The sequence below is a fragment of the Zalophus californianus genome, chromosome 5, assembly GCF_009762305.2.
Source record: "Zalophus californianus isolate mZalCal1 chromosome 5, mZalCal1.pri.v2, whole genome shotgun sequence".
In the NCBI taxonomy this organism is placed as follows: Eukaryota; Metazoa; Chordata; class Mammalia; order Carnivora; family Otariidae; genus Zalophus; species Zalophus californianus.
In genome coordinates, this window is record NC_045599.1 from 33,706,325 (window position 1) to 33,734,129 (window position 27,805).

At 42.9% G+C, this 27,805-nt stretch overlaps 1 protein-coding gene across 1 annotated transcript in view; it reads left to right on the forward strand.

Annotated features, from left to right (window-relative positions):
• Positions 1-25,991, forward strand: part of LOC113929438 (protocadherin alpha-3) — a 200,114-nt gene extending 174,123 nt beyond the window's left edge. Inside the window, 2 exon segments of the mRNA XM_035727644.1 lie at positions 24,765-24,866; positions 25,306-25,991. Of these exon segments, the coding sequence (XP_035583537.1) occupies positions 24,765-24,866; positions 25,306-25,376 (173 nt within the window). The 3' untranslated portion in view covers positions 25,377-25,991.
• Positions 25,992-27,805: the final 1,814 nt, after the last annotated feature.

Sequence of the window (27,805 nt, forward strand, 5' to 3'; positions counted from 1 at the left end):
GGCTCCATCCCAGGACCCTGAGATCATGACCCGAGCTGAAGGCAGACACTTAACCAAATGAGCCACCCAGGCGTCCCTCAACATTTTTGTTTAATAAATTGATTCTGAGATAATTCTTTCCCTCCACCCTGTGTTTCCTCCACCTCTCTCATTTTTTTCTACACCATTTTCTCCAGGATTGGTTAGCTCTGGGCAGAATATAGTCAGAGTTGGAAACGTGATACAAAATAAATAATTTTTTTTCTTTAAAAGTGGCCCAAAACAGAGTTCATATGCTTCCTGAAAATCAAGTCCCATCTGCACTCTAGTGTATGCTCCTGTGCATACATTTTAGAGGGTATTATAAGGAGAGAAGAGTAGCAAGAACTGTTCCCTTAGCCTCCAGTTCCCTTCAAATCCCACAGATGCAGAGAAGCAGCTAATGCAGGGTCAGGAAATGGATACTCACAGTTCCTTAGGTTATCATTGATCCAGTTAATGTGTCACTGGAGTATACAGTCTGGACCCTGAAAACTTCATCATGAGAAACAACTTTTGAATAATGTCTTAGGAAAATAATACACTTTTATCCTTCTTTTGTTTAGGAGTGTTGCATGGGACAATAGATTTTCCAAATTACCTTCTCTCCTAGTTTTATCTGCACACCATAGTTTGTAGCTAAATTTTTAAGCCCCTTATCAAAAGGGAAATTCAGGTTTCTACCGGGAAGATTCTAGTGTCTCCAAGGATCAAGGAAGGGCAGTGGTTACCAAGTCTGCCACCTGACTTGGCTCAAAGATGACAGGCTACCTGCGTAGCCTGAGAGCCCTGTGGCAAAGTAGAAGTGAGAGTCTGTACTTCATTCTGGAGGAAAGATGGCTTGGATTGTTTGGAATTGGTGGGCTCAGAGCTCCTCCCTGAGAGGTGCTTAGACAAAAAGTACCTACTTATAACCTGGGTTGAGGGCAGAAGAGAGGTAATGGCTTGTAATTACTTTAAGCTTGCAGCTCTAGCAAGCATTTCCTGAAGCCTCACTAATTCTAGTAAAATAGAAATGAAAGCCTGTCCCTAGCCATAGCAAGGGTCTTTAATTATAAATATTTTCAGAGAAACTCAGCCCAGGTTCCAAAAGAACTTGAAATGTTCATTTTCACAGAGGCAGTCAACTTTGAGTTGAAAAGGTCATTGCCTAATTTGGAAAAACATATTTAGGTCAAGCACTGGCTAGAGCCTAAGGGCCCCTAGGAAAGGGCCATAAGAGAGTTCATTGCCTGGAGACCTGGACTGGAGAGGAGCGTCTTCTGCCTCTACACTTAGAGCTTGTTACCCACGGTCAAAAAAGGAGAGGGAGGGTGCCTGGGTGGCTCATTCCTTTAAGCGTCTGCTTTTGGCTCAGGTCATGATCCCAAGGTCCTGGGGATTGAGCCCCACATTGGGCTCCCTGCTCAGCAGTGTGTCTGCTTCTCCCTCCCCCTCTGCCCGTGCTCATGTCTCTCTTACTCTCTCTCAAATAAATAAATAAATAAAATCTTTAAAAAAAAAAAAAAGAAAGAAAGAGGAAGCAGAGATCAATGCCATTCCACTCTTATCTCAATGAGACTAAGAGTTTCCTCAGCAGTAGCCCTGCCTGGAATGGTCTTTCTCCAGGGGAGTGGGCTAGGTGAAGGATGGGAGAAGGCAGTCCTGAGGACGGCAATACCAAAAGAAAGAAAGGGGAAAGGGAATACACCTGAAACTAGTATAACACCATGTGTTAACTATACTGGAATTAAAATAAAAACTTAGTAAATTTTTTAAAAGGAGGTTTGTATCAGTATGGAAACAGGAAATTGAGAGCTTTATAGAAGTCAGACGCACAGATGTAACTCTAGAAGGTTAGGGTATACAAAGACAATTTTTAGGAACTACATTTGTATCCGCAAGAAAACAGGGATGATGAGAAGCTTATTGTTACTAGAGTTGTGGCTCTTGACTGCTGAATCCCAAACAGTGTACCTGGGCCTCTAGATTAGAGCTGCCAGTGAATGTAAAACACCCAAACAAACTTAAAAAATGAAGAAAGTCTGAACAAACAAGTTTGTTGTTGACAGTCCAAGAAAGTCTGCCAGTTTGTGCTTACTTCCAACATTGGACCAATCCCGTGTCAGCATCATGTGCCAGGCTGAGTAGTGAGGTGACACTTCCCAAGTCTTCTCTTTTATGTTTTTTGATTCCGCCCTATAGGTGCTGTCTTACCCAAAACACATGTGTCACATCTCTGTTCCCATAATCATCTAGGATTACCCAAAAGTCTGTAGCAAGGCTAAAAGCCTCAGCCTGTGTGAATGGATGATTTACCTTACATCATGCATACCAAATTGCATGTCAGAGAGTTTTGGGGGCAAAAGAGTATCACCAGGTATGTGGACAGCCCTGAGGTGGACACCTTTGAGCCTATGACATTGGCTTTGTGTTTGATGATGAGCCATGGGATACAGATACCTATTAGCAAGGAAGTATGCATGTTGATGAGAGGGTCTTTGTTGTTGAAGTTTCAGAGTCTTTAAATCCTGTGCTGTTGCCCCCTGTTGTTGTAAAATAGTCTTTTAGAACAAGAGAAAGGAGGACTTAATGAATTATTATGTTTTAAAACTATGATAACACTTTATATGCATTGCGTACTTAAACAGGAGAGAAACGCATTGTTATTCCCATGTTTTAGATAAGGAAATTGAGACTCATAGGAATTAAGTGGCTTCCATACATTTACACATTTAGTGTTTTTTGCTCACTGTTTTATTCCTAGTGTTGAGCAAGGTGTCTAGCACACAGTGATGCTTAACATTTGATGACTCATTAATGAATTCAATGGCAAAGGCAATATTTGGACCTATGTCTGCCTGCTGGTGAACCCTGTGCACTTAACTAACACACTACTGATACTTTGTCCTACATGCCAGATGAAGGGAATATTTTGGTAACTTGGAGAGGACTATTCGTTGTCTGAGTTCCAGGCTGATTGTGGGGTCTGTATTAGTTTCTCATTACTATTTATAACAAGTTACCACAAACTTCATGGCTTAAAGCAATGCAAATTTACTATTGTACAGTTCTGGAGGTCAGAAGTTTTTTTGTTTTTGTTTTTTTTAAAAGATTTTATTTATTTATTTGACAGAGAGATAGAGAGCACAAGTAGGCAGAGTGGCAGGCAGAGGGAGAGGGAGAAGCAGGCTCTCCACTGAGCAGGGAGCCAGACGTGGGGCTGGATCCCAGGACCCCAGGATCATGACCTGAGCAGAAGTCAGCCGCTTAACCGACTGAGCCACCCAGGCGCCCCTGGATGTCAGAAGTTTTATTGGGCTAAAATCAAGGTGGATTCCTGTTACTATATAACAAGTATCCACTTTCCAATAACCTGTTTCTCATTTGCATTAGAGCTGTCATTGACAGCCTCTTTAATGTCCTATTTCTACTAACAGTCTGTTCATGATCATTTAGGTATTCCTTAAGATGATGGTATGTTTTCTCTAACATTTCTCACGTCTTTCTGAGTCCTCTCTAGCAGAGTCTTAGTAGCTACTTTTCTACTAAGCGTCTGTTCAAAGTAAGGCAGTGGATCTCATGCTTCTCAGAATTCTTTCAATCTCTGACCATTGCCCAATTCCAAAGCCACATCAACATTTTTAGTTATTTCTAATAGCAGGACCCCACCTCCAGGTACCAAAATCTGTATTAGTTTCCCGGGGCTGCTGTACCAAATTATTGTAAACTAGGTGGCTTAAACCAATACAACTTTATTATCTCATAGTTCTGGAAATCAGAAGTCCAAAACGGGTTTCCCTGCGCTAAAATCAAGATGTCAGCAGGGCTCTATTCCTTCTGGAGGTTCTAGGGGAGGGTCTCTTTCCTTGCCTTTTCCAGCTTTTAGAGGCTGCCTGCATTTCTGGGCTCCTGGATCCTTCATCTTCCAAGCCAACAGGATAGCATCTGCAAATCTCTTTCTGACTGTGATTTTCCTGCCTCCCTCTTCCCCTTATAAGGACCCTGGTGATTACATTGGGCCTACTTGGATAATCCAGGATTATCTGTCTTAACATCCTCAGTTAAGTCACATCTGCAAAGTCCCTTTTGTCATGTAACATAACATTCACAGGTTTCAGAAATTAGGATATTGGCATCTTTGGGGGACCATTATCTGCCTACCACAGGGTCTTTCATGTTCAGGCAGACGTGGCTGTGTGCATCTGTGTGTTGTAAACTTCAGTAGAGGTGAACGTAAAATAAAGTGCATATTAGGACCATGAAGAGGTGTAAAGAGAGTCCAGTGTGGACCAGACTTTATACAGCTTTGAAGGCTATTATTAATTGTCAGAACTTTGCCGGAGACTAATTAATCACCTCCCTTTCCCTCTAAGTCTCAACTAATTAAGAATAGATACAAGGAGCCAACTAAGGAATCAAAGGTCAGAATCAGATTTATTATTGGTAAAGATGGTCTGGAGAATATGGCAGGGCCTCTACCTCTCAAATACAAGGGAGGAAAATCCAGAATGGCTGACCACTCCCTTGGTGAGGAGGGGAAACTATCCTGGTTTGATTACCAAACAGAGCTAGAGCAGAGAGTGAAAAAGAGTCAGAGGAGAGGTATATTATGAAAAAACAGTGACTGTTAGTGCTAACTTTCCCCAATCAAAAAAGCATGATCCATTTGAAATATGATTTACGGTAATCTCCCCAACTGGACAGATAACTTTTTCTTCCTGGGAAGAGTAAGTATGGAAATGGAGCTAAAGGTGAGAGCCCCCTTCCTAGCCCATACCCTAAGGATGAAAGTATTGGTTGCTGGGTGTCTCTTTTCTATGGGCAGAGGTGAAAATAGGGAGACAGGAGGAAGATGGTACGTTGTGGGGTTTTTTTGTTTGTTTGTTTGTTTGTTTTTTAAGATGGTACATTGTTATATTAAAGGCTAAGAGATATTGTTCTGCCCCAGGCCTGAGAGTATTTTCCCAAGAGTTAGAGACCAGACAAGAGAGGACAGGAACTCTTTGGATCACCCACAGCCTGATCTGGAAGGAGTCGGTTAAAGGGCATGGTAGCCAGTGGAAAAGTCACTGTCCCTGGGGTGATGCCAGGAGAATAGGGACAGTGCATATTGCCCCCCACCCCATGTATGCATCTAGCATCTGTGTCTAGGTGAAAACAGATTGAAACATGTATTCAGGACTTCCCCCGAAGAAGAAAGTGCAGAGCCTGATTGGTGTGCATGTGTGTGTTGGGGGTTGTGGGCAGTTCGGAGGAGGAGATACTTCAGCCAGTATTCACATGCTTTTCCTGAGTGTGACATCCTGTGTCAGGGACAGGGGTTAGGTCTGTGGATACACAGGACACAGGATTTGTTTGTGTGTTTTTTAGGAGCATTTTGCATAAAAGACCTATTCTCATACTAGCTACCTCCTTGAGATCCAAACAAACTAGATACCTCCAAAGCCTAGAGCCTCTTAGCACCCTCAGCAGCTCTGACTGGAGACCAGATCACTCCCCATGCCTCTGACAGTGATTAGGCATGAGACCCATGAAAGAACCTCCTTGGAGGCCAGCATCCCCTCTACAGGGGATTGCATCACCAAGATGTTAATCCAACTGTTGTCCCTGCAGTCTGCAGTGAGTGGGGTTGTGTTTCAGTCATCAATACCATGTCAGTTTCCCACTGTTGGACCAAGTATAAATTGATTCTAAATATTTGCTTTGGGAAAATTTCTTTAGTAAGAATGAGCTTTCTCTAAATCTAAGGATTTAGAGATCTAAATTACTTCTTTGTCTTCTCTCACTCAGGGTTGCAACCCTGCATTTAGGATACTAACCCTTTAAATGGTTGTAATTTGAGGAGCACTAGAAAGATCCTCCTCACAAAACCCACCTCACAGGCAGGTTCCTAGAACTCCACCATTCACCACCACCAGCATTCTCTTTTTAAATTCCCTATTCATTCATTCATTCATTCTGTCTCTCGCTTTCTCTCTCTCTCTCTCTCTCTCACACACACACACACACACACACGTGTGAAGTATTAGAGTATCTTATCCAACAGTACTTTCCTTGGCTTGGCTTTAATACAGAATTTGGTTAGAACCCTCTGTATAGTCATTAAACAAACATTAAGCACCTATTTAAAGTCAGCCTCTATTGTAGTAACACAGTCCTGTCCTCATACTATAGTGGGGGAAGATAGAAATGTAAGGAAATATGGTAGAAATATTACAGTATCATGTGATAAGGACCATGATAGTGCCATGCACAGGCAGGGCCGATGAGGAGGAAGGAAGCTGGGACAAACCACCAGGGCCTGTCAGTCCAGAATGGGACCCAGAGTCTACCTATTTTGTAATCAGTACAAACTACATATAAATGTGATAAGCTGGTCCACCTTTCCTGAGAGGGCCCCCAGAATTGTTTTCACGGGTCCTAAATCCTCTTTCAGCAACCATGAACACTGGATGTTGTGGGAACCCAGAAGATGGAATTGGGGATTTAGGGGACCATCTCAGAGACTGTGACATTTAATACTGGGTAGTGAAGGATGGTATGTAGGATATGGAATGGAAGAGAGTTCTGGACAAAGTGAACAATACCTGTAAAAAAACACCAAAAATCAGGGTGGCTCAGTCAGTTTAGCATCTGACTCTTTATTTCAGCTCAGGTCATGATTTCAGGGTCATGAGATCAAGCCCTGTGTCAGGGTCTGCACGCATGCGCTCTTTCTCTCTCTAGAGAACAAACAAACAAACAAACCAAAAAAAAAAAAACAAAACAACACAACAATAACAAAACAACAAAAATCAGAAATGCATAATCTAGGTGAACAGAATGAGTACACTTGGTGGGTGGAAGGGATAAAGCACTGTTGGGAAATGAGATCAGAGATACAGACAAGAATTAGATTTTGTAGGGCCTTCAAAATCCTGCTAAACATCTTGAAGTTTCATCTGTTGACAGTGGAGAGCCACCAGAAGGTTGGTTGGTTGGTTGGTTTTTTAAGAAAAGAAGCTCTACTGAGCCCCTTTACCTCTGCTGAATCTTCAGAAATCATCCTATAGTATGTCCGGACAAGCTCATGAACTATCAACTTAGTGTTTTTCCCCACCTAAACCAAGGACTGGAAACTTTAAATTTCAGTATAGTTAACATACAGTGTTATATTAGTTTCAGGTGTGTAATATAGTGATTCAGCAATTCTACACATTATTCAGCATCATGATAATTATACTTTTTTTTAAAGATTTTATTTATTTATTTATTTTTTTAAAAAGATTTTATTTATTTATTTGAGAGAGAGAGAATGAGAGATAGCATGAGAGAGAAGAGGGTCAGAGGGAGAAGCAGACTCCCCGCCGAGCAGGGAGCCCGATGCGGGACTCGATCCCGGGACTCCAGGATCATGACCTGAGCCGAAGGCAGTCGCTTAACCAACTGAGCCACCTAGGGGCCCAAGATTTTATTTATTTATTTGAGAGAGAGAGAATGAGAGATAGAGAGCACGAGAGGGAAGAGGGTCAGAGGGAGAAGCAGACTCCCCGCCGAGCAGGGAGCCCGACGCGGGACTCGATCCCGGGACTCCAGGATCATGACCTGAGCCGAAGGCAGTCGCTTAACCAACTGAGCCACCCAGGCGCCCTTTTTTTTTTTTTTTTGATAATTATACTCTTAATCCCCATCACCTAGTTCTCCCATCCCCCAACCCACCTTCCCTCTGATAACCATCAGTTTGTTCTCTATAATTGAGTCTGTTACTTTGTCTCTTTTTCTTCCTTTTTTCTGTTTCTTAAATTCCACATATGAGTGAAAGCATATGGCATTTGTCTTTCTCTGACTTATTTCACTTAGCATTATCACCCTCTAGATCCATCCATGTTGCAAATGGCAAGATGACATTCTTTTTTATAGCAGAGTAATATTCCATCGTACATATATACCATTTCTTTTTTTTTTTTAAGATTTTATTTTTTTTATTTGAGCAAGAGAGAGAGAGCACAAGCCAGGAGGTGGAGAGGCAGAGGGAGAAGCAGACTCCCTGCTGAGTAGGGAGCCCAACTCGGGGCTCGATCCCATCATGACCTGAGCCAAAGGCAGACCCTCAACCAACTGAGCCACCCAGGTGCCCCATATACCACATCTTAAAAAAAAATTTTTTTATGTCTTCTTTATCCATTCATCTGGTGATGGGCACTCGGCTGCTTCCATAATTTGGCTACTGTAAATAATGCTGCAATAAACATAGGGGTATCTATATCTTTTTGAATTAGTGCTTTTGTATTTGGGTAAATACCTAGGAGCAGAATTACTGGATCAAATGGTAATTCTATTTTTAATTTTTTGAGGAATCTCCATACTGTTTTCCCCAGTGGCCACACCAGTTTGCATTCCCACCAACAGTGCATGAGGCTTCCTTTTTCTCCACATCCTTGCCAACACTTGTTATTTCTTGTGTTTTTGATATTAGCCGTTCTGACAGGTGTGAGGTGATATCTCATTGTCGTTTTGACTTGCATTTCCCTGATGATGAGTGATGTTGAGCATCTTTTCATGTGTCTGTTAGCCATCTGAATGTCTTCTTTGTAGAAATGTCTGTCCATGTCTTCTGCCCATTTTTTAATTGGATTATTTGGGTTTTGGGTGTTGAGTTATATAAATTCTTTATATATTTTGGATACTAACCCTTTATCGGCTATGTCATTTGCAGATATCTTCTCCCATACAGTAGGGGGCCTTTTAGTTTTGCTGGTTGTTTCCTTTGCTGTGCAGAAGCTTTTTATTTTGATGTAGTCCCAATAGTTTATTTTTGCTTTTGTTTCCCTTGCCTCAGGAGACATATGTAGAAAAATGTTGCTATGGCTGATGTCAGAGAAATTACTGCCCATGTTCTCTTCTAGGATTTTTATGGTTTCAGTTCTTACCTTTAAGTCCTTAATCCATTTTGAATTTATTTTTGTGTATGGTGTAAGCAAGTGATCCATTTTCATTCTTTTGCATATAGCTGTCCAGTTTTCCCAATACCATTTGTTGAAGAGATGGTCTTTTTTCCATTGCACGGTCTCACCTCTTTTTTCAAAGATTAATTGACCATATAATCATGGGTTTATTTCTGGGCTCTCTGTTTCGTTCCATTGATCTATGTGTTCCATTGGTCTGTGTGTCAATACCATACTGTTTTGATTACTACATCTTTGTGCAGTGTATCTTGACATCTGTGATTATGGTGCCTCCAGTTTTGTTCTTTTTTTCAAGATTGCTTTGGCTATTCAGGGTCCTTTGTGGTTCCATACAAATTTTAGGATTATTCTAGTTCTGTGAAGAATGCTGCTGGTAGGGGCTCATGGGTGACTGTCAGTTAAGCGTCTCCCTTTGGCTCAGGTCATGATCTCAGGGTCCTGCTCAGTGGGGAGCCTGCTTCTCCTTCTGCCTCCCGCTCCCCCTGCTTGTGCTCTCTCTTTCTATCAAATAAATACATAAAACCTTAAAAAAAGAAACAATACTGCTGGTATTTTGATAGGGATTGCATTAAATCTCTAGATGGCTTTGGGTAGTATGGACATTTTAAAAATATTTGTTCTCCCAATCCATGAGCATGGAATATCTTTCCATTTGTGTCATCTTCACTTTCGTTCATCAGTGTCTTAAAGTTTTCAGAGTACAGGTCTTTTGACTCATTGGTTAAGTTTATTCCTAGGGGTTTGCAGGTTTTTTTGTTTTGTTTTGGTGCAATTGTAAAAGGGATGGGACTGTTTTCTTAATTTCTCTTTCTGCCACTTCATTATTAGTGTACAGAAATGCAACAGATTTCTGTATATTGATTTTGTATCCTAAATTTCTTTTTCATTTCTCGTAGGATTGGAAACTGTCTAGAAATATGGAACCAAAAGGGTGGTGATGACAGCATTTTTGTAAAAAGAACTGGCCTTGGAAATGTTCTGAGCTAATGCTGGTGGACTTGATCTGATCTTGTCTGAGAAAGTGTGGAGAGGGAGGCTAAGTTTGTTTAAATTTTGCCTTGGTTTGCTTCTTAAGGGAGGCAGCACAACATTGCAGAGTGCCTCAGGTCCCTGTTGTACGGCTCAGTCATTGTGCCTCAGATTTATTAGTGTGTAAAAGAAGAAAGACCGTTTGCTGCTGTAAGGATTAAATGAAACAGTGCATGCAGAATGCTTAGTACCGTGCTTAGCTCACAGTAAACATTCAAAAAATGTTATCATTTACTCAATTTAATATTCCTGGCACTTAGCACATTGCCCAGCACGCAGTAAACAGGATTCAAAATGGTTTTGCTAAATTAAATGAACTGGGATAGGAAGTGCAAGGTCGGGGGGGTAGTGATGGTGGAGAGGGTTTTCCCCAGATGGTACTCCTTCTTTGCCCTCCTTCTCCTGTAGCATTCTGAGGGCACCTCCATTTTGTACCCTCCATGCAAGGGAGATCACTGCTTGGCTAGAAATGGTTGCTCAAGGCTGAGAAGTGACACAGCAACACGGCCTGGGATTGCTGCCAAATTTTAAGAAGCGCAGATTGCAGCCAAGTGAGGGGGAAGGGTAGAGATGAAAAGTTTGAAAACCCAACCAGACCCACCTAGAAGCAGTTTTATTGTTGAGTGAAAGGACTGTGCCTCCCAGTTTCAGTTGGGGCAGGCAGCGTGAAAGCTTAGGAAGAGTCCCTGTCGTAGGAGGGACCCAGCAGGGGGCTCTTGGGGCGAGCGGGGCTGCTTCATGGGGCCTTGGGCCTAGAAAGACCTCTTGGGTTTAATATTATGTTGTTGCCATCTTTGAGTACTTAGGAATTTTTTATGGGCCCTGCAAGTTACATAGAGGGTGCTGGGTCCAGACTGTCTAGGGCATCGATGTTTTGTTTCAGCTAGTTTTTGAGCCAGTTTTTGAATTTGCAGCTGATTAAGTAGGGGCTGGGCTAGTCATCTTTTTAATCTCTCTCTCTGATTTAATTATAAGAGGCCAAAAATTGTGACAAACTAAATCTGTACAAAACTACAATAAGATGACTAGTACCTACCTCCCATCTCTAGTCATGCTCCCAGGAAGTAACCACTACCGCTAGTTTTGTGCATATCCCCCAGCTTTTTTTTTTTTAAGATTTTATCTATTTATTTGAGAGAGAGAGTGAAAGAGAGGATGAGAGTGGGGTGAAGGGCAGAGAGAGAAGCAGGCTCCCCACTGAGCAGGGAGCCGGATGCGGGGCTTGATCCCAGGACTTGGGGACCATGACCTGAGCCGAAGGCAGATGCTCAACGACTGAGCCACCCAGGCGCCCCTCCCCCAGCTTTTTTATAAATATAAAGTTCAAAGTACTGTATAATAAAACAACATGTAATTATATTGTTGATATGAATATTAAACAATACAGCATCATTTGCATGAAATGCAATCCCACTTCCCTTCAGTGAGGCAGCCACTGGTAACAGTTTTGTGTGTGTCCTCAAAATATTTTTTTAAGTTAACAGACTCAATTTTTTAGAGAAGTTTTAGGTTCAACAGAAAAATTGAGTGGAAAGTACAGAGAGTTCCCATCTGGCCCCGTCCCCACACCCGCACAGCATTCCCCACCATTGGTATCCAGCACCGCAGTGTCCATTTGTTACATTCGATGAACCTACGAGGACATGCACCATCACCCAGAGTCCACCGTTTACACTAGGATTTGCTCTTCCAAATATTTTTCAAAATAATTTTTCTAAAGGTTTTATTTACTTACTTGAGAGAGAGAATAAGAGAGAGAGAGCAAGCATGAGAGGGGGGAGGATCAGAGGGAGAAGCAGACGCCCTGACCAGCTGGGAGCCTGTTGCAGAACTTGATCCCAGGACTCCAGGATCATGACCTGAGCTGAAGCCAGTTGCCTAACCAACTGAGCCACCCAGGCGCCCTCAAAATAATTTTTTTTTAAAGATTTTATTTATTTATTTGACAGAGAGAGACAGCGAGAGAGGGGACACAAGCAGGGGGAGAGGGAGAGGAAAAAGCACGCTTTCTTCAGAGCAGGCAGCCTGATGTGGGGCTCGATCCCAGGACCCTGGGACCATGACCTGAGCCGAAGGCAGACAGTTAACGACTGAGCCACCCAGGCGCCCCACCCTCAAAATAATTTTTAATCACATAATTCAACTGAGCCAGCCAGGCACCCCTGAATGTTTTTTGCTTATTAAAAAAAAGTAGGTTTTCAAAAAGCAAAATGAGATGTTACACATATTAGTATACAGCTTTGTTTTTTAACAAGCACCTTTTCAAGTCAGTCCATATAGACCCATCTCATTTTTTTTAATAAGGACATACTCTGTTGTATGCCTATATTATGATTTATTTATCCAGTTTCTTATTGGTATCCATGTTTTTTAAACAAAGCAATGTACATTCTTATACATATATTTTATGCACTACAGAAGTGTGCTTACTGGGTTAGTTGGCATGCTCCTATCTAAGATTGGACTGCATTTGTTATACACTTCCCTCTGACCCTCACCCCTAGCTAGTACTATATCATTTAAGTTAATGATCGCACCATCAAGGGACTTAGCCCTCACGCTTGAGAATACTGGAGCAGAAATATGAGAGTATTTACTTGTGAATAAAAATGGTAATAGCTTACCCATATTGAGCACTTTAGCTGTTTTGTTTACTTAAGCCAGGCACTGTTCTAAGTACTTTACATGTAATATACCCTTTACTCTGTATAACCACCCCCAGAGATAAGTCTATTATTATACCCATTTTAATGGCTAGGAAATTGAGGTACCTAGGGTTCAGTAAGGTCCGGTATCTGTCTAGTTAAGTGGTGGGGACAAGATCTGAAACAGGGCTCTTTCACTTCTGAGCTAGTGCTCTTAACTGTCTCTAGAAAGTTTAATGCCATCTCTTTGCCAAAGTTTCTCTACCTTGTTTATTCCTTATTTTGGTTTTTGAAAACCTACTTTTTTTTTAATAAGCAAAAAACATTCAGAGGTGCCTGGCTGGCCCAGTTGAAAGAGCATGCAACTCTTATCTCGGGGTTATGAGTTCAAGCCCCATGTTGGGTGTAGAGATTACTTAAAAATAAAATCTAAAAAAAAAAAAATTCGTATATCACCTGGGGCCCAAGGGTACAGGAGCACCTGGCCCTGGGGGTCCCAAACAGACCAGGTTTGTCACTCCCTGCTGACAAAATCCAAAGGCAGAGAGACGAGGGGTGGGGAAACCAGAAAGGAATTTATTTCAGGGAGGCCAACACCCGGAGGACAATGGACTAGTGTCTCAAAGACAGTCTCCAAACTGCTGCTGGTCTCCAGTGGGGCAAAGGTCGGTGGGTACATGTGCTGGGCAATAAAGGTCAGGTGGGTCACTTTGTTGGGGTCAATCACGCAGGGTCTAACTGGAGTCAGGGCCTTAGTTAATGCTTGAGGGGGCAGTTACAGTTCCATCACAGCTGCTTTGACCACTGGGAAAGATAAGCTGGAACGAAGAACTTAGAAAGTACAGACTGAGGTCACAGTGGAGGCAGTGGAAGTCCCCTTTCACTTAAACCAATATTGTATTTATTCATTTGCCTTTTTCTGCACTTTAACTGTTTGAGAGCAGGGCTCAGTGTCCTAATATTATTCATATTCCTGTCCTTAGTTCCTAGCACAATGTCTTATTTATTGTCCATAATAAATATGTTTAGTTGCATAACAGTGCCTCTCGGAGGTGGCTACTGTATCCATGTTACAGGTAAAGAAATCACAAGTTGGTGTAGTAGAAAAGAGTGGAAAGCAGAATGGTAGAGCTGCAATTTGAACCCAAGGCTTTTGATGCCTCCTCCATTGGGTGGTCCACGGAGTCCAAGCTGCCTCCTTCCCGCCAGCCCCCGAGGGCTCTGGAGAATGGCTCCCTACCCAGCAACCAGTTCTAAGTTGGAAAACTTCACAGCTAGACTTCTTTAATGATCCCTGGGAGGGGCAGAGCCAGATGGGAAGAGGGCCTCTGGAAAAGAGAGTTCCTGGAAGTACTGCGTCCAAGAATAAATTGTTGGTGCAGAGGTCCGAGGCGAGTCAGGGTCCTCGGAGGAATGCTACATTGTAGTAATACCTATCCTCTGTTTCGTTTTCTGCCTGCCAGGCATTGTTCTGTGTGATTTACGAGCATTGTGTCTTCTAAATGCTCACAGTCCCATAGATGGATATTGTTATCTCTATTTTACATATGAAAGAATGCGGGCTGAGAGGCCAAGTGACTTGCTTAAGGTTGCACAACAAATTGGAGATTCCAACTCCAATCTGTGTGTGTGTCCCCCAAACCTTCATTTTAAGCCTTCTGCTACCTCTAGGTTTTAACAGCCTGCTGAGGCTGGGGGCAATTTAAGAAGGCTATAAGGGGAAATTGCCCTCTGGACTGTGGGGGACTCTAGCAACCAGGAATAAGGTACAGAAAACGTTGTAGTTTGAGCCCTGCTGGGTTAGGGGGTCATGGAAAGAATTTTTTTTTTTTTTTGTAGCTGACTATGGAGAGCTTGGAAGATTTGAAACCAGCCATTCCAGTTTTTGAATCTGGGTTCACAGCACATGATGTCTTTATACTCTTAACCTAGAAATGGTAGAGTTATTTTGGGCACAAAGCAAGAGCTGTGGCTTTAAAAATATGCCACTGTATTTATCTCTTCCGCTCCAAGATTACTGAAAATTAGCCCAGCTGTGGCCCGAGGCAACAAATAGCCACAAAAATCTCCTTCCAGATCACGCAGACCCTCCCACCCCCACCCCCAAAGGAGGCGGAACACCCGGGAGTGGCAGCCTCCGGGGAGTCGATTCAGATCAGCCTGTCTCCCATCACACTCACACCACCCCCTCCCAGCTACTCTAGGGGTCAGAATGCTAGGTCTGTGAATGAGCTCAACTCTCTCTCCTACCTCATCGTCAAGGCTTCACAGAAGTAAAATAATAATAACACACTGATTACTGAGCTGGGGAGTCCGTGCAAGAAGAATTTTTCAGCTTTATTACCAAACCCTGTGTGATTTAGGGCAAATCACCTTGCTGTAAATTATGCTTTCAATTTCCTTACCTATAACATGGAAACCCTTTTCTATATATATAAAAGGTTATATACATATGTGTGTGTGTGTATGTGTGTCTATAAGGGTTATATATATATATGAGTTTCCATATATAAATATACAGAGATATAAATATATAAAGAGATATATATTATCTCCTTTTCACATGAAAACTGAGATATTAAATGATTTGCTAAACATCACATAATTTATATGGTATAGCCATATTTAAACCTACTATTCTGATTGTAGAGCCTAATGTTTTAGAGAACAGGCAGTATATTTGTACATTGTCTTATTTCCATGGAAAAATCTCTCCACTGTCATTTGAAGATCTAAAAAGCATGAGGAAATGGAAATGCTAGCCCAGGTGGCTTGAACTTTCTCCCCCTCTCTCTGATCCTGGACAGGATTTGGGTTGCAGACTGTGGTTCTCCTGTGATTTGTGGGCTGTAATTACTCAGATTAACATTGCCCAATTCATAAAGGCTGAGTGAGCAAGAGAAGGCGCAGCTTGTTCAAGCAGCCCACAAGCCCCACAGATGGCAGGATGGGGATGGGGAAGGAGCCAGGGATGCTGTACAGCCTGGTCTTTCCGCAGGTTTGATGGTGGATGGTTTTTGCGTTTTGCTCAGGCTGAGCGTGTATGATTCTACAATCTGCCAAGTTCTACACACGCACACATGCACACACGCACGCGCACACAACTGAGAGACACATGAAATGGTTGCTCAAAGCCAGGAGGGTACAAGCCAATTCAGAGCTGCTTGAGCTGCAGTGGCTGGCTCGGGTGTGGAGAGGAGTCAAGGAAGGGGGAGAAGCGGGGTGTCCCTACACAGAAAGCCTGGATGTTCACTTGCAAACCCAGAATCCGCAGAACCATCCGTGCTCTGGCTTTCCCCTGGGCAGCTAGAGGCGGCAGCAGCAGCCTGAGCCGGAGCCCGAGCAATCCAGGGGAGCTGTCTCGCTGGGCCGGAAATGGCTGGAATCATTTAATAGCCTTTGCTGGCTGCACTGACCTGGCAGAGTGGGCGGGAGGCAGGCTCCAGAGTGCTGTCTGGCAAGATAGCCCGGGCTTTAATCAAAATGATGGGGTTTCTGGAAGCTCTTTATTAACCTTAGGACCAAAATCCCAAAGATGGCAACAAAGGGATGAATGGGGAGGGAAGGGGAGGGCTGAAACCTGCAGAATGGGCTGCGATTTTCCTGAGCTTGTCACTCCTGCATCCGTGCCCCTCCCCCAGCCTCCACTCCTTTCTGCTGATTCTAGCTTAGAGGTTCCTGCCTGCATCTCTGTCTCCCAAATGGTGGCAAAACAAATAGAATCAAAGTAATTGCTGCATTTGTATAATGCTTCAGGGTTTTCCAAGGGTCTTCATATACAGCTCAGGATGAGGTGGAATGAGGCTGCCCAGATTCCATCCGGTCCTAGGTTCTGCCAGTTAGTAACTGTTTCTTCATTTATAAAAAAAGATCTATCTATAAAACAGACACGGATATTGGCAATATTTACTTCCTATGGTTCTTGTGAAGAGCAAAAATTTTATTGCATGCAGATCTGCTTAGCCCAGTGCCACGCACATAGGAAGATCCCAGTAAATGTAAAATACAACCATAATCCTGTAGTGTGACAGGAAGGTGATCATCTCCATTTTATGGATGAGGAAACTGTAGTTCAGAACTATTCATGTAAACTGCTCAGGATTGCATACTATTAAGTGAGAGAGTCAGGGCAAGCTCTTAAGTTCAGAAGAGCAAAGCAAGATGAACAGAGGAAAAGAGAATTCAGTTACTCTCCCGCATCCTCCGGCCTGTGCCCCCTCCAAGAGCTTTTCTGAAAACACTATCCTCGGTCAAAATAACTTGGTGTTGTTCTATCAGGGAGGATCAGTGTAAATCAGAAAAATGCTGTGCTGGTCTTAGTTGATTGTCCAGAGCAGTTCAGAATAGGGGTTGGGGGTGAGTTTACAAGTCTGGCGTTTGCTTCACCATTTTCAGGACCTTCCCCAGCATCTACATTGGCTAAGACTCCAGCCCATTCATTCCCAGTCCCTGAGACCAAACTCTGGCCAGAGTTCCTTTAGCAGAAAAGAGGAAAGTGGCAGAATGTTGCCAGAAAGACCCTGGGCAGTGCCTAAGGGGGTAGGTGTCTGAAGTGGCTTATAGGATTAAGTGTAGTGGCCAATTACCTCCAGAGGGCAGTTTTTTAAATTGCAGATCTATACACATTTTTTAAAAATATGTATGTTGTTCTGGTTTTTAAATGTATTCCTACCTATGGTGGAGAAATCAGCCAATACCAAAAAAAAAAAAAAAAAAAAGCAAAGCCATTTACTGTAATTATGATTATATGCTCTTAACGCTTTTAAATCCCACTGGGTTGTAATCTGAATGTCAGGGAAGGGCTCTGCCTAGGAATCCAGCCCCCTGCCTGCTTGATGTGTACCTGAAGTCCTCTTCCTGGGCTCTGACAGAGGCTTGAATGCCTGTCAGTCTTGTCCTTGCCAGTGAGCTAAATCCCCTGGGACCAGAGAAGAGGGACTTGTGGGAAGTCACAGGAGGGGGAAGGGAAGCAGCACCAAATGAGGACACATTCCCTTAATGGACTATTTGCTGGTACTAGTCCTGGTGTCTTTTCCTTTCTCATCTTCTTGAAAAGGGAGTCTCTCCTTGCTTCAGCCCCCAAAGTCCAAGCATTTTATAGGCAAAGCCGGCCAAAGGTCTCTAGTACTGGAGATTAGGAGGTCAGTAAATGTTGTTTGTCAGATCCTGAAGCTATTATTTCACCTGAATGAGCCCCCGGAGATGTTTGCTTACACATCAGCCAGAACAGGTGAGTCACAGTGGTCTGTGAGAGACTAGAGAAATCAGATTTCATTCTGCTGTACAGAAACTGCATAAGAGGGAGATGCACCGGAATGGATCTCTCTGATTGCTTCTTGGAGTTTAAGGCTGAGTCAGACCAACCAAGACTCCCAGCAAAGGCCGAGAAGCTCAATGACATGTAAAAGCAGCTCATTACCTCTTAGCAGTCCTGCTGTGAGGGGCTCAGTCGGCCAACAGGCAGGGCCATTAATGTCCTTTAATTCTGCAAGATAAAGATATCTCTGAGCTCTGCCTCTCCAGATGACAGTCCTGAGGCCTCTTGCAGAGTCCTGGCGGTGGTTGGAAAGAATTTCCATCCTGGGCTATGTGAGAGCAACTCAAGGACTGTGGAGTGGTACTGAAACCCAGTTCGCCTAGATGCCAAATCCCAGGCTTTTGCATACCAGTCTTGCTTTTGTTTCCGTTCTCTCGGGTACAGGGCCTGCATTTTAAAGGTAAACAGGTGGGTTCTGGCTGAGCTCAAGTGCAGATTTATCTTAGATGGCTCAAAGAAATTAGTCTTAGTCCCAGAGAAAAAGCATCTCTGGCCCTATGTCCAAAGAGCTATAGATGAAGCTCCACCAGGGGAAGCATGGTGTAGAGAAGGGGATTTGGGGGAAAGAAAAAAGGTTCTTGCTTTGTTTCCCTACTGCTTTCTGGTGCTTGGACTAAATTTGCAATATTCTTAACCTGCCTTCCTGGTCCCAAGAGCTGTGCCATATATAGTTGTCCATATGTGATTCAGCTTCTTGGGCTCTCACATCGAGCGGGCGATCAGGCTTAGCACTTTCCACACGTGACTTCGCTGTCTTTAGGGACAGCAGAAGTGCAGTAAGCAGAGAACTGCTGCATCTGCTAGAGTGGCTACCACTTCTCAGACCAGTCTTTTCATTCATCCACCTAGCAAGTATTTATGAAACACCTGTTAGGGGCCAGGAATTGTTCTAGACGTTGGCTGTGTCATGGTGAATAAAACAGATATGTTTTCTGCCTCTGTGGATGTTACGTCAGAAGGAGGTGAAGGGGTCGCTGCTTGGCTAGGAGGGTCAGAAAAGGCCTCTGCCACGGAGCTACATTTAAGCACAGACTTGAAGAATGAGGAGTCACGCTAAGAATGGAGGGGAGATCATTCTAGACAAAAGGAAACTGTGTACAGAACTTGAGGCAAAAACAATCCCAAGGGGTGTTTGAGGAACTGAAAGAAGGCCTGTGTGGTAAGAGGGAGACTTGTAGATGAGATTGGAGAATAAAAAATATCAGATTATTGCAGGCCTTTATACCCCATGTTAAGGAGTTTGCCTTTTTTTGTTGTTGTTAAGGCAGTAGAAAGCTTCTGAATAATTTTAAGCAAGGGAGTGATGTAATCTGGTTTCTATTTTTGAAGGATTTTACTGTATGTATGTTATACTTCAGTTTTTTAAAAAGGAGGAAAGACTTAAGGAATGAAGAGAACTCTGGCTCCTGGCTGGAGGGCTAGAGGGAAGGCTGAATGAGGAAGATGCTCTTGCTGTAATTCACATTCGGGATAATGGTGTTCTCGGGGAAAAAAGTGACAGTTCAAATGGGGAGAAGACGACAAGGTCAAGGTGTATTTAGGAGGCAGGAACGACAGGTATTGATGGATGACATATGGAGAATGGCTCTGAAGTTGCTGGCTGGAGCATTAAGGTGAGTGGAGTACCAGTTATTGAAACTGTAGAAATGTAGAAAGGACTAGCTGAGAGGCATCAGGAATCCCTTCAGCTTGAGAAGGTCCATGAGGCTTTCCAGAGGAGATATGGGATAGGCATTTGGAGACATGAGACTGGAGCACAGAGGGATAGGAGGGGCTCTAGATAGGAATCTGTGTCTCATCAGCATATTTGGACAGTGTGGATGCCCATGGACATGGCTGAGATCCCAACAGGAGTGAAGAGAAAGAAGAGAAGAAGGTCTCGGGCCAACAGAGAAAGGTCAGGACAGGGAACTTGTAAAACCCAGTGTCTCCAGAAGGGGCTGACAAATGCCGCTGAGGGGTTCACGACAGCACAGACTAAATTGTGACCACTGGCTTTGACAATAACGTGATTAGTGGGCTCAACACGAGCACTGTTATAAAAGTAGTGCTTACAGATGCCAGATTAGAAGAGGCAGGGAAGTGCTAGGGCGGGAGATGGAGAGAGCAGATGTAGAGAATCCCAAACTGCAGTCAAACACTAACAGTTTCTCTGGCAGAACTTTTCATGATTCCACCGAAGGAGCAGTGTCAGATACAAGAACGCTACTGTGATGTCAAAGGGTTTCAATGTCATGGCCACTGGGATTACTTTGCCCAGACAGATCATTACTCTTCCTCTCTAGCTCTGACCTCTACTCTTCTGGAAGTCACTGTGTCTTCCAGCTGGACTCTTGGGAAAGTCTTGCATCGAAAACCCCTGTGGGTGCATAATAATTTCCCCCAGTCTCCAAATTTCATCTCTCCTCTGGAATCTCCTTTGACTTTCTCAAGTATAATTAATAATCTTCTCCTCTGGAATCCCAAAAACATTTCACATGTACATGGGTCATTGCATTTACCCAATTGCCTTATAATCACTCGAATGTCTGTCCCAACTAGACTCTGAGCACACTGAGGGAGGAGACTGGGTTTGGAAAGTAAGGTTGACTCCCAGTGCTTTGCCCAAATAGACCCATGTTTACAACAGGATCCTCTCCTCCTGTGCTGGGCAGTACCTCCCCCCCCCACATCTTTCCATCGCTTCTCTGCTTCATCCAACCACCCCTCAGAGTTACGGTGCTACAGTTAGGATCAAATAATTGATTCAACTAATTTATCTTTTGTTTTGGACAGAGTAGGTGTCAAATACATGTGTAGCCAAAATGTCCTCTAATTCACATGCTAAGAATTAGCATATTCTTCTTCTTCTCCTTTTCACATCTGAAACTGCATCATGTACCTCTTGTGCAGGTTTTTCCCCATCACCTGAAGACAATTAAAGCACTTTGAGTATAATTGCAGACAAGGGTTCTGCAATCCCTTGGCAGTTCTTAGTTTAGGGGGCATCGTCTATTTACTCAGCTGCCTCTTCTGTTACCAGCATTATCGAAACCTCCATTTTAAAAATTATGACAGCAAACTTGAGACCCCAGAGGCCCTGAGAAGTGGCTGGAGAAACGGTAGTATAGTACCTGACATCAAATGAGATTCAGGTATTTCAGTGGTGTTTACAAGAACAAATGCCCAGGGCATCTTTCGGTGTAGAAAGGCTAAAAAAAGTTAACAACACTAATTGCTCCAGGGAATGCCCTGTTTACAACAGCTCTTAGAACCTCAGGTCTTGTGGGGTTTTTTTGTTTCTTTTTTTGAAAGAGATTCTCTTTAATAATATTTTTTTTTTCTTTTTACTGAAGTATAGACATACTAGTTTCAGGTATACAGTATAATGATTTGATATTTGTCTACATTGTAAAATGATCACATAAAGTCGAGTTGACATGTCACTGTACAGTTACAAAAGAATTTTTTGTGTGTGATGAGAACTTGAAGATCTACTCTCTTAGTCGCTTTCAAATATGCAATACAGTATTATTAACTGTCATCACCACGCTTTATGTTATATTCCCGTGACTTACTAATTTATAACTGGAACTCTGTACTTTTTGATTTCCTTTACCCATTTCGCCCACCTGTCGCCTTCCTGCCTCTGGCCTCCGCCAGTCTGTCCTCTGTATCTATGAGCTTGGCTTTTTGGTTTTGGTTTTGTTACTGTGGTTGTTTTTTAGATTCCACATATAAGTGAGATCATGCAGTATTTGTCTTTTTCTTTCTGACTTATTTTGCTTAGAATAATGCCCTGAGAGTTCATCCATGTTGTTGCAAATGGCAAGATTCCATTCTTTTTATGGCCAAATAATATTCCATTATATAGATTGTCAAACCTAAAAATAAAAGAGCCAGTTATTTTACCAGCAAAATGAGTTTATTAGGGAATAGCTGAGGAATTGCAATTTGGGACAAGCAAGTTATGACAAACCACAGGCAAGTCCAAAGAGACAAAGGAAAGGTCACCTCTTATTAGGTTTTAGGAGGAAACTGGGGAGGGTTGTTTCTTTTTTTTTTTTTTAAAGATTTTATTTATTTATTTGACAGAGGGAGACACAGCGAGAGAGGGAACACAAGCAGGGGGAGTGGGAGAGGGAGAAGCAGGCCCTCCACTGAGCAGGGAGCCCAGTGCGGGGCTCGATCCCAGGACCCTGGGATCATGACCTGAGCCGAAGGCAGACGCTTAACGACTGAGCCCCCCAGGCGCCCCGGGGAGGGTTGTTTCGAACAAAAGTTCTTTGGGGGGGCACCCGGGTGCCTCAGTCGGTTAAGTGTATGACTCTTGATTTCCGCTCCGGTCATGATCTCAGGGTCCTGGGGTCGAGCCCAGCCTCCAGTGCCATGCTCTGTGGGCAGTCCGCTTGAGATTCTCTCATTTCCTTTCCCTCTGCCCCTCCCCCTCTAAAAAAAGTTCTTTGGAAAAGAACAAGAGTCTGAGATTGTGGTGGTTTCTCTTTGGCTTCAGGTGGTGGTTAGTGTGTTGCTGCTAGGACAGGGAGAGGTTGTCCTTTTTTTTTTTTTTTTTTTTAAAGCAGGAGATAAAATTCCTATGTGAAAAGAATCTCTCTTTGTCAAGTTAAGAATTACCTTCCTTCTCCCTGCTGGTAGTGCAGGCTGCTGGGAGTGGTATATGTGAGAGTGTTCCCTGCTTAGGGCTTCCTGACTCCTTTTTTTTAAGGTAAGCTCTACCTGCAACCTGGGGCTTGAACTCACCACCTGGAGATGGGGAGAGTCTCATGCTCCAGGGACTGAGCCAGCCCGATGCCCCTCCTGACCCCATTTTAAATGAGATTTTCTTTCCTCATTTTTACAATATTTACATTTTCTTTATCCATTCATCCGTCTCTGGACACCTTGGTTGTTTCCATATCTTGGCTATGTAAATAACACTGCAGTGAACATAGGGATGCACCTATCTTTTCTTTTTGTTTTATTTAAGATTTTATTTATTTATTTAACAGAGAGAGAGACAGCAAGAGAGGGAGCACAAGCAGGGAGAGTGAGAGAGAGAGAAACAGGCTTCCCGCGGAGCAGGGAGCCTGATGGGGGCTCGATCCCAGGACTCTGGGATCATGACCTGAGCTGAAGGCAGACGCTTAACAACTGAGCCACCCGGGTGCCCAGGATGCACCTATCTTTTCAAGCTAGTGTTTTAATTTTATTTTTTTATGATTTATTTATTTGAGAGAGAGAGAGCGATCTGGGGGAGGAGCTGAGGGAGAGAGAGTCTTAAGCACAATCCGTGCTGATTGCAGAGCCCAACATGGGGCTCAGTCTCAACCACCCTGAGATCATGACCTAAGCTGAAACCAAGAGTTGGAGGCTCAACCGGCTGCATACACCCAGGTACCTCAAGCTAGCATTTTCTTTGGATCAATATCCAGAAGTACAGTTACTGGATTTATGGTATTTCTATTTTTAATTTTTTAAGGAACCCCATACTGTTTTCCAGAGTGGCTATACCAGTTTGTGTTCCCACCAGCAGTGCACAAGGGTTCCCTTTCTCCATGTCCTCACCAACACGTGTTATTTCTTGTCTTTTTGATGACTGCCATACTGACAAGTGGAAAACGACCATTCCGTGTACCTGTTGGCCAAGTATATGTCTTCTCTGGAAAAAAGTCTATTCAAATCTTCTGCCTCTTTTTTAATCAGATTGTAGGCATTTTTGCTGTTGAGTTGTGAGAGTCCTCCATATATTTTGGATATTAACTACTTAACAGATATATAATTTATAAATATTTTCTCCCATGCAGTAGGTTGCCTTTTCATTTTGTTGATGGTTTAGTTTGTTGGACAGCAGATTTTTAGATGTAGTATAGCTTCTTTTTGCTTTTTTTACTTTTGCTTTTAGTGTCAGATTAAAAAAGACTGATGTCATGGAGCTTATTGCCTATGTTTTCTTTTAGGAATTTTATGCTTTCAGGTCTTACGTTCAAGTCTTTAATCCGTTTTGAGTTTATTTGTGTGTGTGGTATAAGACAGGGGTCCAGTTTCATTCTTTTGCATGTAGCTGTCCGGTTTTCCCAACACCACTTACTGAAGAAACTGCCCTCTCCCAAGTGTATACTCTTGCCTCCTTTGTTGTAAATTAATTGATCATATATGTGTTGGTTTACTTCTGGGTTCTCTATTCTGTTCCATTGATTTAAGTGTCTTTTTATGACTATAGCTTTGTAATATAGCTTGAAATCAGGAAGCATGCCTCCAGGCCTGTTCTTTTTTCTCACGATTGCTTTGGCTAGTTAGGGTCCTTTGTGGTTCTATACAAATTTTAAAATGTTTGTTCTATTTCTGTGAAAAATGCCATTGGAATTTTGATAAGGATTACATTGACTCTATAACCATATTAATTCTTCCAGTCCATGAGCACAGAATATCTTCCCATTTATTTGTGTCATTTCTTCAATTTCTTCCATAAATATCTTCGAGTTCATAGTACAGGTCTTTCACCTCCTTGGTTAAATTGATTCCTACTTCTTTTATTGCCTATTCTGCTTTGATCTAGTACATTTCCCGTCTTATTCTCAGGCAAAATCATCACAACCATATTCTTTAGGAAATTCTTCACAAGGAACCAAAAGTATGTCACTAGAAAATTAGATTTCCAGACCCTCTGGCGAGAAAATCTGCCCTCCTGATTGTTTCCAAACTCTGACCTTGCCCTCAGGCTTGAAGAAAGAACCGCTGATTTCTCAGGGGGCCAGGCTCGTCTGTGCAGCTTCCCCTGTCTCCCACCCACTCGCGTGGCCTGGAAGGCGTGCGTTGACTCTTGCTGACTTGTGACGTTCTGTCTTTCAGAACCGGAGGCCGGAGAGGTGTCCCCTCCAGTCGGTGCTGGTGTCAACAGCAACAGTTGGACCTTTAAATACGGACCAGGCAACCCCAAACAATCTGGTCCCGGTGAGTTGCCAGACAAATTCATTATCCCAGGATCTCCTGCAATCATCTCCATCCGGCAGGAGCCTACTAACAGCCAAATTGACAAAAGTGACTTCATAACCTTCGGCAAAAAGGAGGAGACCAAGAAAAAGAAGAAAAAGAAGAAGGGTAACAAGACCCAGGAAAAAAAAGAGAAAGGGAACAGCACGACTGACAACAGTGACCAGTGAGGTCACCTCATGGAAACAAGCCACTTAGCCAGTTTTTGTAATAATGGCAAATCTCTCCCATGTAGCAACTCCCCACTCCCTTCTCCTATCTCCATGAGCCCTCTCCTGTAGACCTCAGAAATCTGCAGAAAGTGCCCTGTGTCTGTGTAGATCACATTGAACAGGTTTTGTCTTAAAAGCTTTACTAAGTCTGGTGTTAACTCTTTCTCTCCATTCTGGCTTGTTTTCAGAACCTAAAAAGCAGACCCAAGTTTCCTTTCTCCTCCGCCGAAAAGGAGAGGCTTCCCAGTCCCGCCAGTGAGAGGTTGGACTCTCTGCCCTGTGTTCCGGGGATGCTGTCTTGATGACACTTGCAGGGCAGGCTCACAGGCTTTGAGATTGAGCAGCTTGGGTGTCGGTGGCCACTGGCTTTGTGTGGTCACGGGCGGTGCACGAGTGCCGGACATCGGCGGGGAGGGGCCAGATGAGACTAGTTGGCACGAGGAGGGCTGCTGGGAAGAAAGGCAAAGGAACAGCGGGGTTGCCAATCCAGGGGGGGGGAATGCGAAACGAAAAGGGACCAGGCTGTCTAAATCTTACAACTCAAGAGGCAGTGGCCACCCTCCCGCAGACAAAACTGCCCCCACTGACGAGGCTCTAGGAGGCCTCGAATCTGTCGGCTGTGGTGTCATGATCCCTAAAACCCGCATTACACCGACAGGCCAACAGCTCAGTGATGAACGGGGCCGACCAGGGCAACAGAAGCAGATCTGAGGAGTTTGCTGTGGATGTCCTTGTGCTCACTTTATTACAAATTCTTTTGCACACAATGTTTATGAAAAGGCCAGACCCTTTTCCAACACATATGCAAAAGCAAACGCAAAAGAAAACCCCAACACCTCACTTTATGCTGTTTGTTGTTTGATAGATTTATTTACAAAAGAGAAAAATCTATAACTATAAATCTTTAAAGAGAAATATGACTACAGTTCCCCTCAACTCTCCTCAAAAGAGAATCCAGTATACGGCCATTGAAATGACCATTGCTGCTACAGAAGTGCTTTAAGAGAATTGCCTGAAACATCTGTATTATACTGGCCACCTGCCAATCACAGCTTTACTCTTTCAGGTCACTCTGGGGCTGCCTCTTGCATGTATTAATTACTAAATAAAAGGATCTCTCTCTCTCTCTCTCTTTTCTAAGAAACAATTCTGTGCACTTTGAATACACAACCTTCTCTAGCCAACTATATCAAGACCCCAAAATTGAAGAAAAATCATTGTTTTCTCATATATACAGTGAGCCGACTTTTTAACCCTCGAATTCTGTGGTTTGTCTTGGTGTGCTAGCCCACACCTTTTCTTTGGCTTAGTTTGCCTTTTTTAGAACACTCTGAATTGCTAATCTTGCTAACTAACACCTATGATGTTACCTGAAATCAATCTCCCATATGTATGCTGTATGCTATTATAAGACTCCTGAAATATACTTACTCTGTGCTTGTGTATGTGAATGTTAATGCAACTATTACCTAGAGTGAACTTTAAGCTTTATTGTTGAATGTAATTCCATTATATTTCCTTTTGTACACCTGTGAAAAAGTGGAGTAGTGTTTTTTTAACCATTGTTTAATCAGCTTTTGTGTATGAAAGACACAGTAAAATTTCTTTCTTAAATCAAGACACTGGTGATTCAAGGAATTTTATTTATGGTCAGCCAAGAGCTGTCTCTTGCCAAGACTCCTGCTGGCAAGGGAATGGATAAAGCTGTTTTTTTCTAGTAACAATTCTGGAATGAATACCGTAGTTATTCCCTAAGGGTACGCAAGCACAAAATTTATCAATCTGACCTCGCTGAAGTCGCAGAATGCTTTGAAATTCTAATGACATCTGGAATATCAGCTCATATCGAAGAATAAAATTTACTGTCACCTTAGATAAGAAATTTTAATTTTGTTAAAATGTACAATTTAGAAGTTTTAATTATCTTTTCAAAGTTATCATAAAAGAGGTAGGAGTCTGTTATTAAAACAAAAACATTAAATCTCCAAAAAAAGCCTGTTTTGTCTACTTTTAGCTTCATTCTCCCATACTTTGAAGGGTGTGTAACTTCAGCTCTGCAGGATTGCATGGGGTAAAACTTGTTGCCAACACATGTGAACCATTGCTACATTGTAGGTTGTGATCATTTTGCCCCATTGAACCCATGTATCTGACCTTACGTGCCTTTTGAATACTAGGAGAATCGGGCTAATTTATTAATAATGATAATTATAATGTATGTGTACAGCACTTTTTACATTTGCAAAGTGCTTTCCAGTCCATGTTAGTTACTAGTTATTACAGCTGTAAGGATAAAACACGTCATGTGGATTCATTTTTAATTGGTGCTATTCGTATTTATTCTGTTATTGCTAATAAATGGAAAATGGTGGTATGAAAGAAATGGTGGTCATTTCTAAGTATAAGAGTAGGAGAAAAATAGAACGCTGATTATCATTAGCTGTTGTCATTGAAGGAAGTCTGCAGTATGAAACTTACACGGTATCACTCTCTGGCTACCTCCCGGGCTTTTGTGTTCAGCACTAAGACCACACACCCAATGGAATCAAGACTCAGACTCCACCATGTGACCAGAATGGGCAACCAGGAGGCTTCTGGGTCACTTCCCAGCATACGGTTTCAGCCTTCTCTATTAAAAATTGCAACAAACCAATTTTTATCACTAGAGCCCTCCATCTTAATTCATTA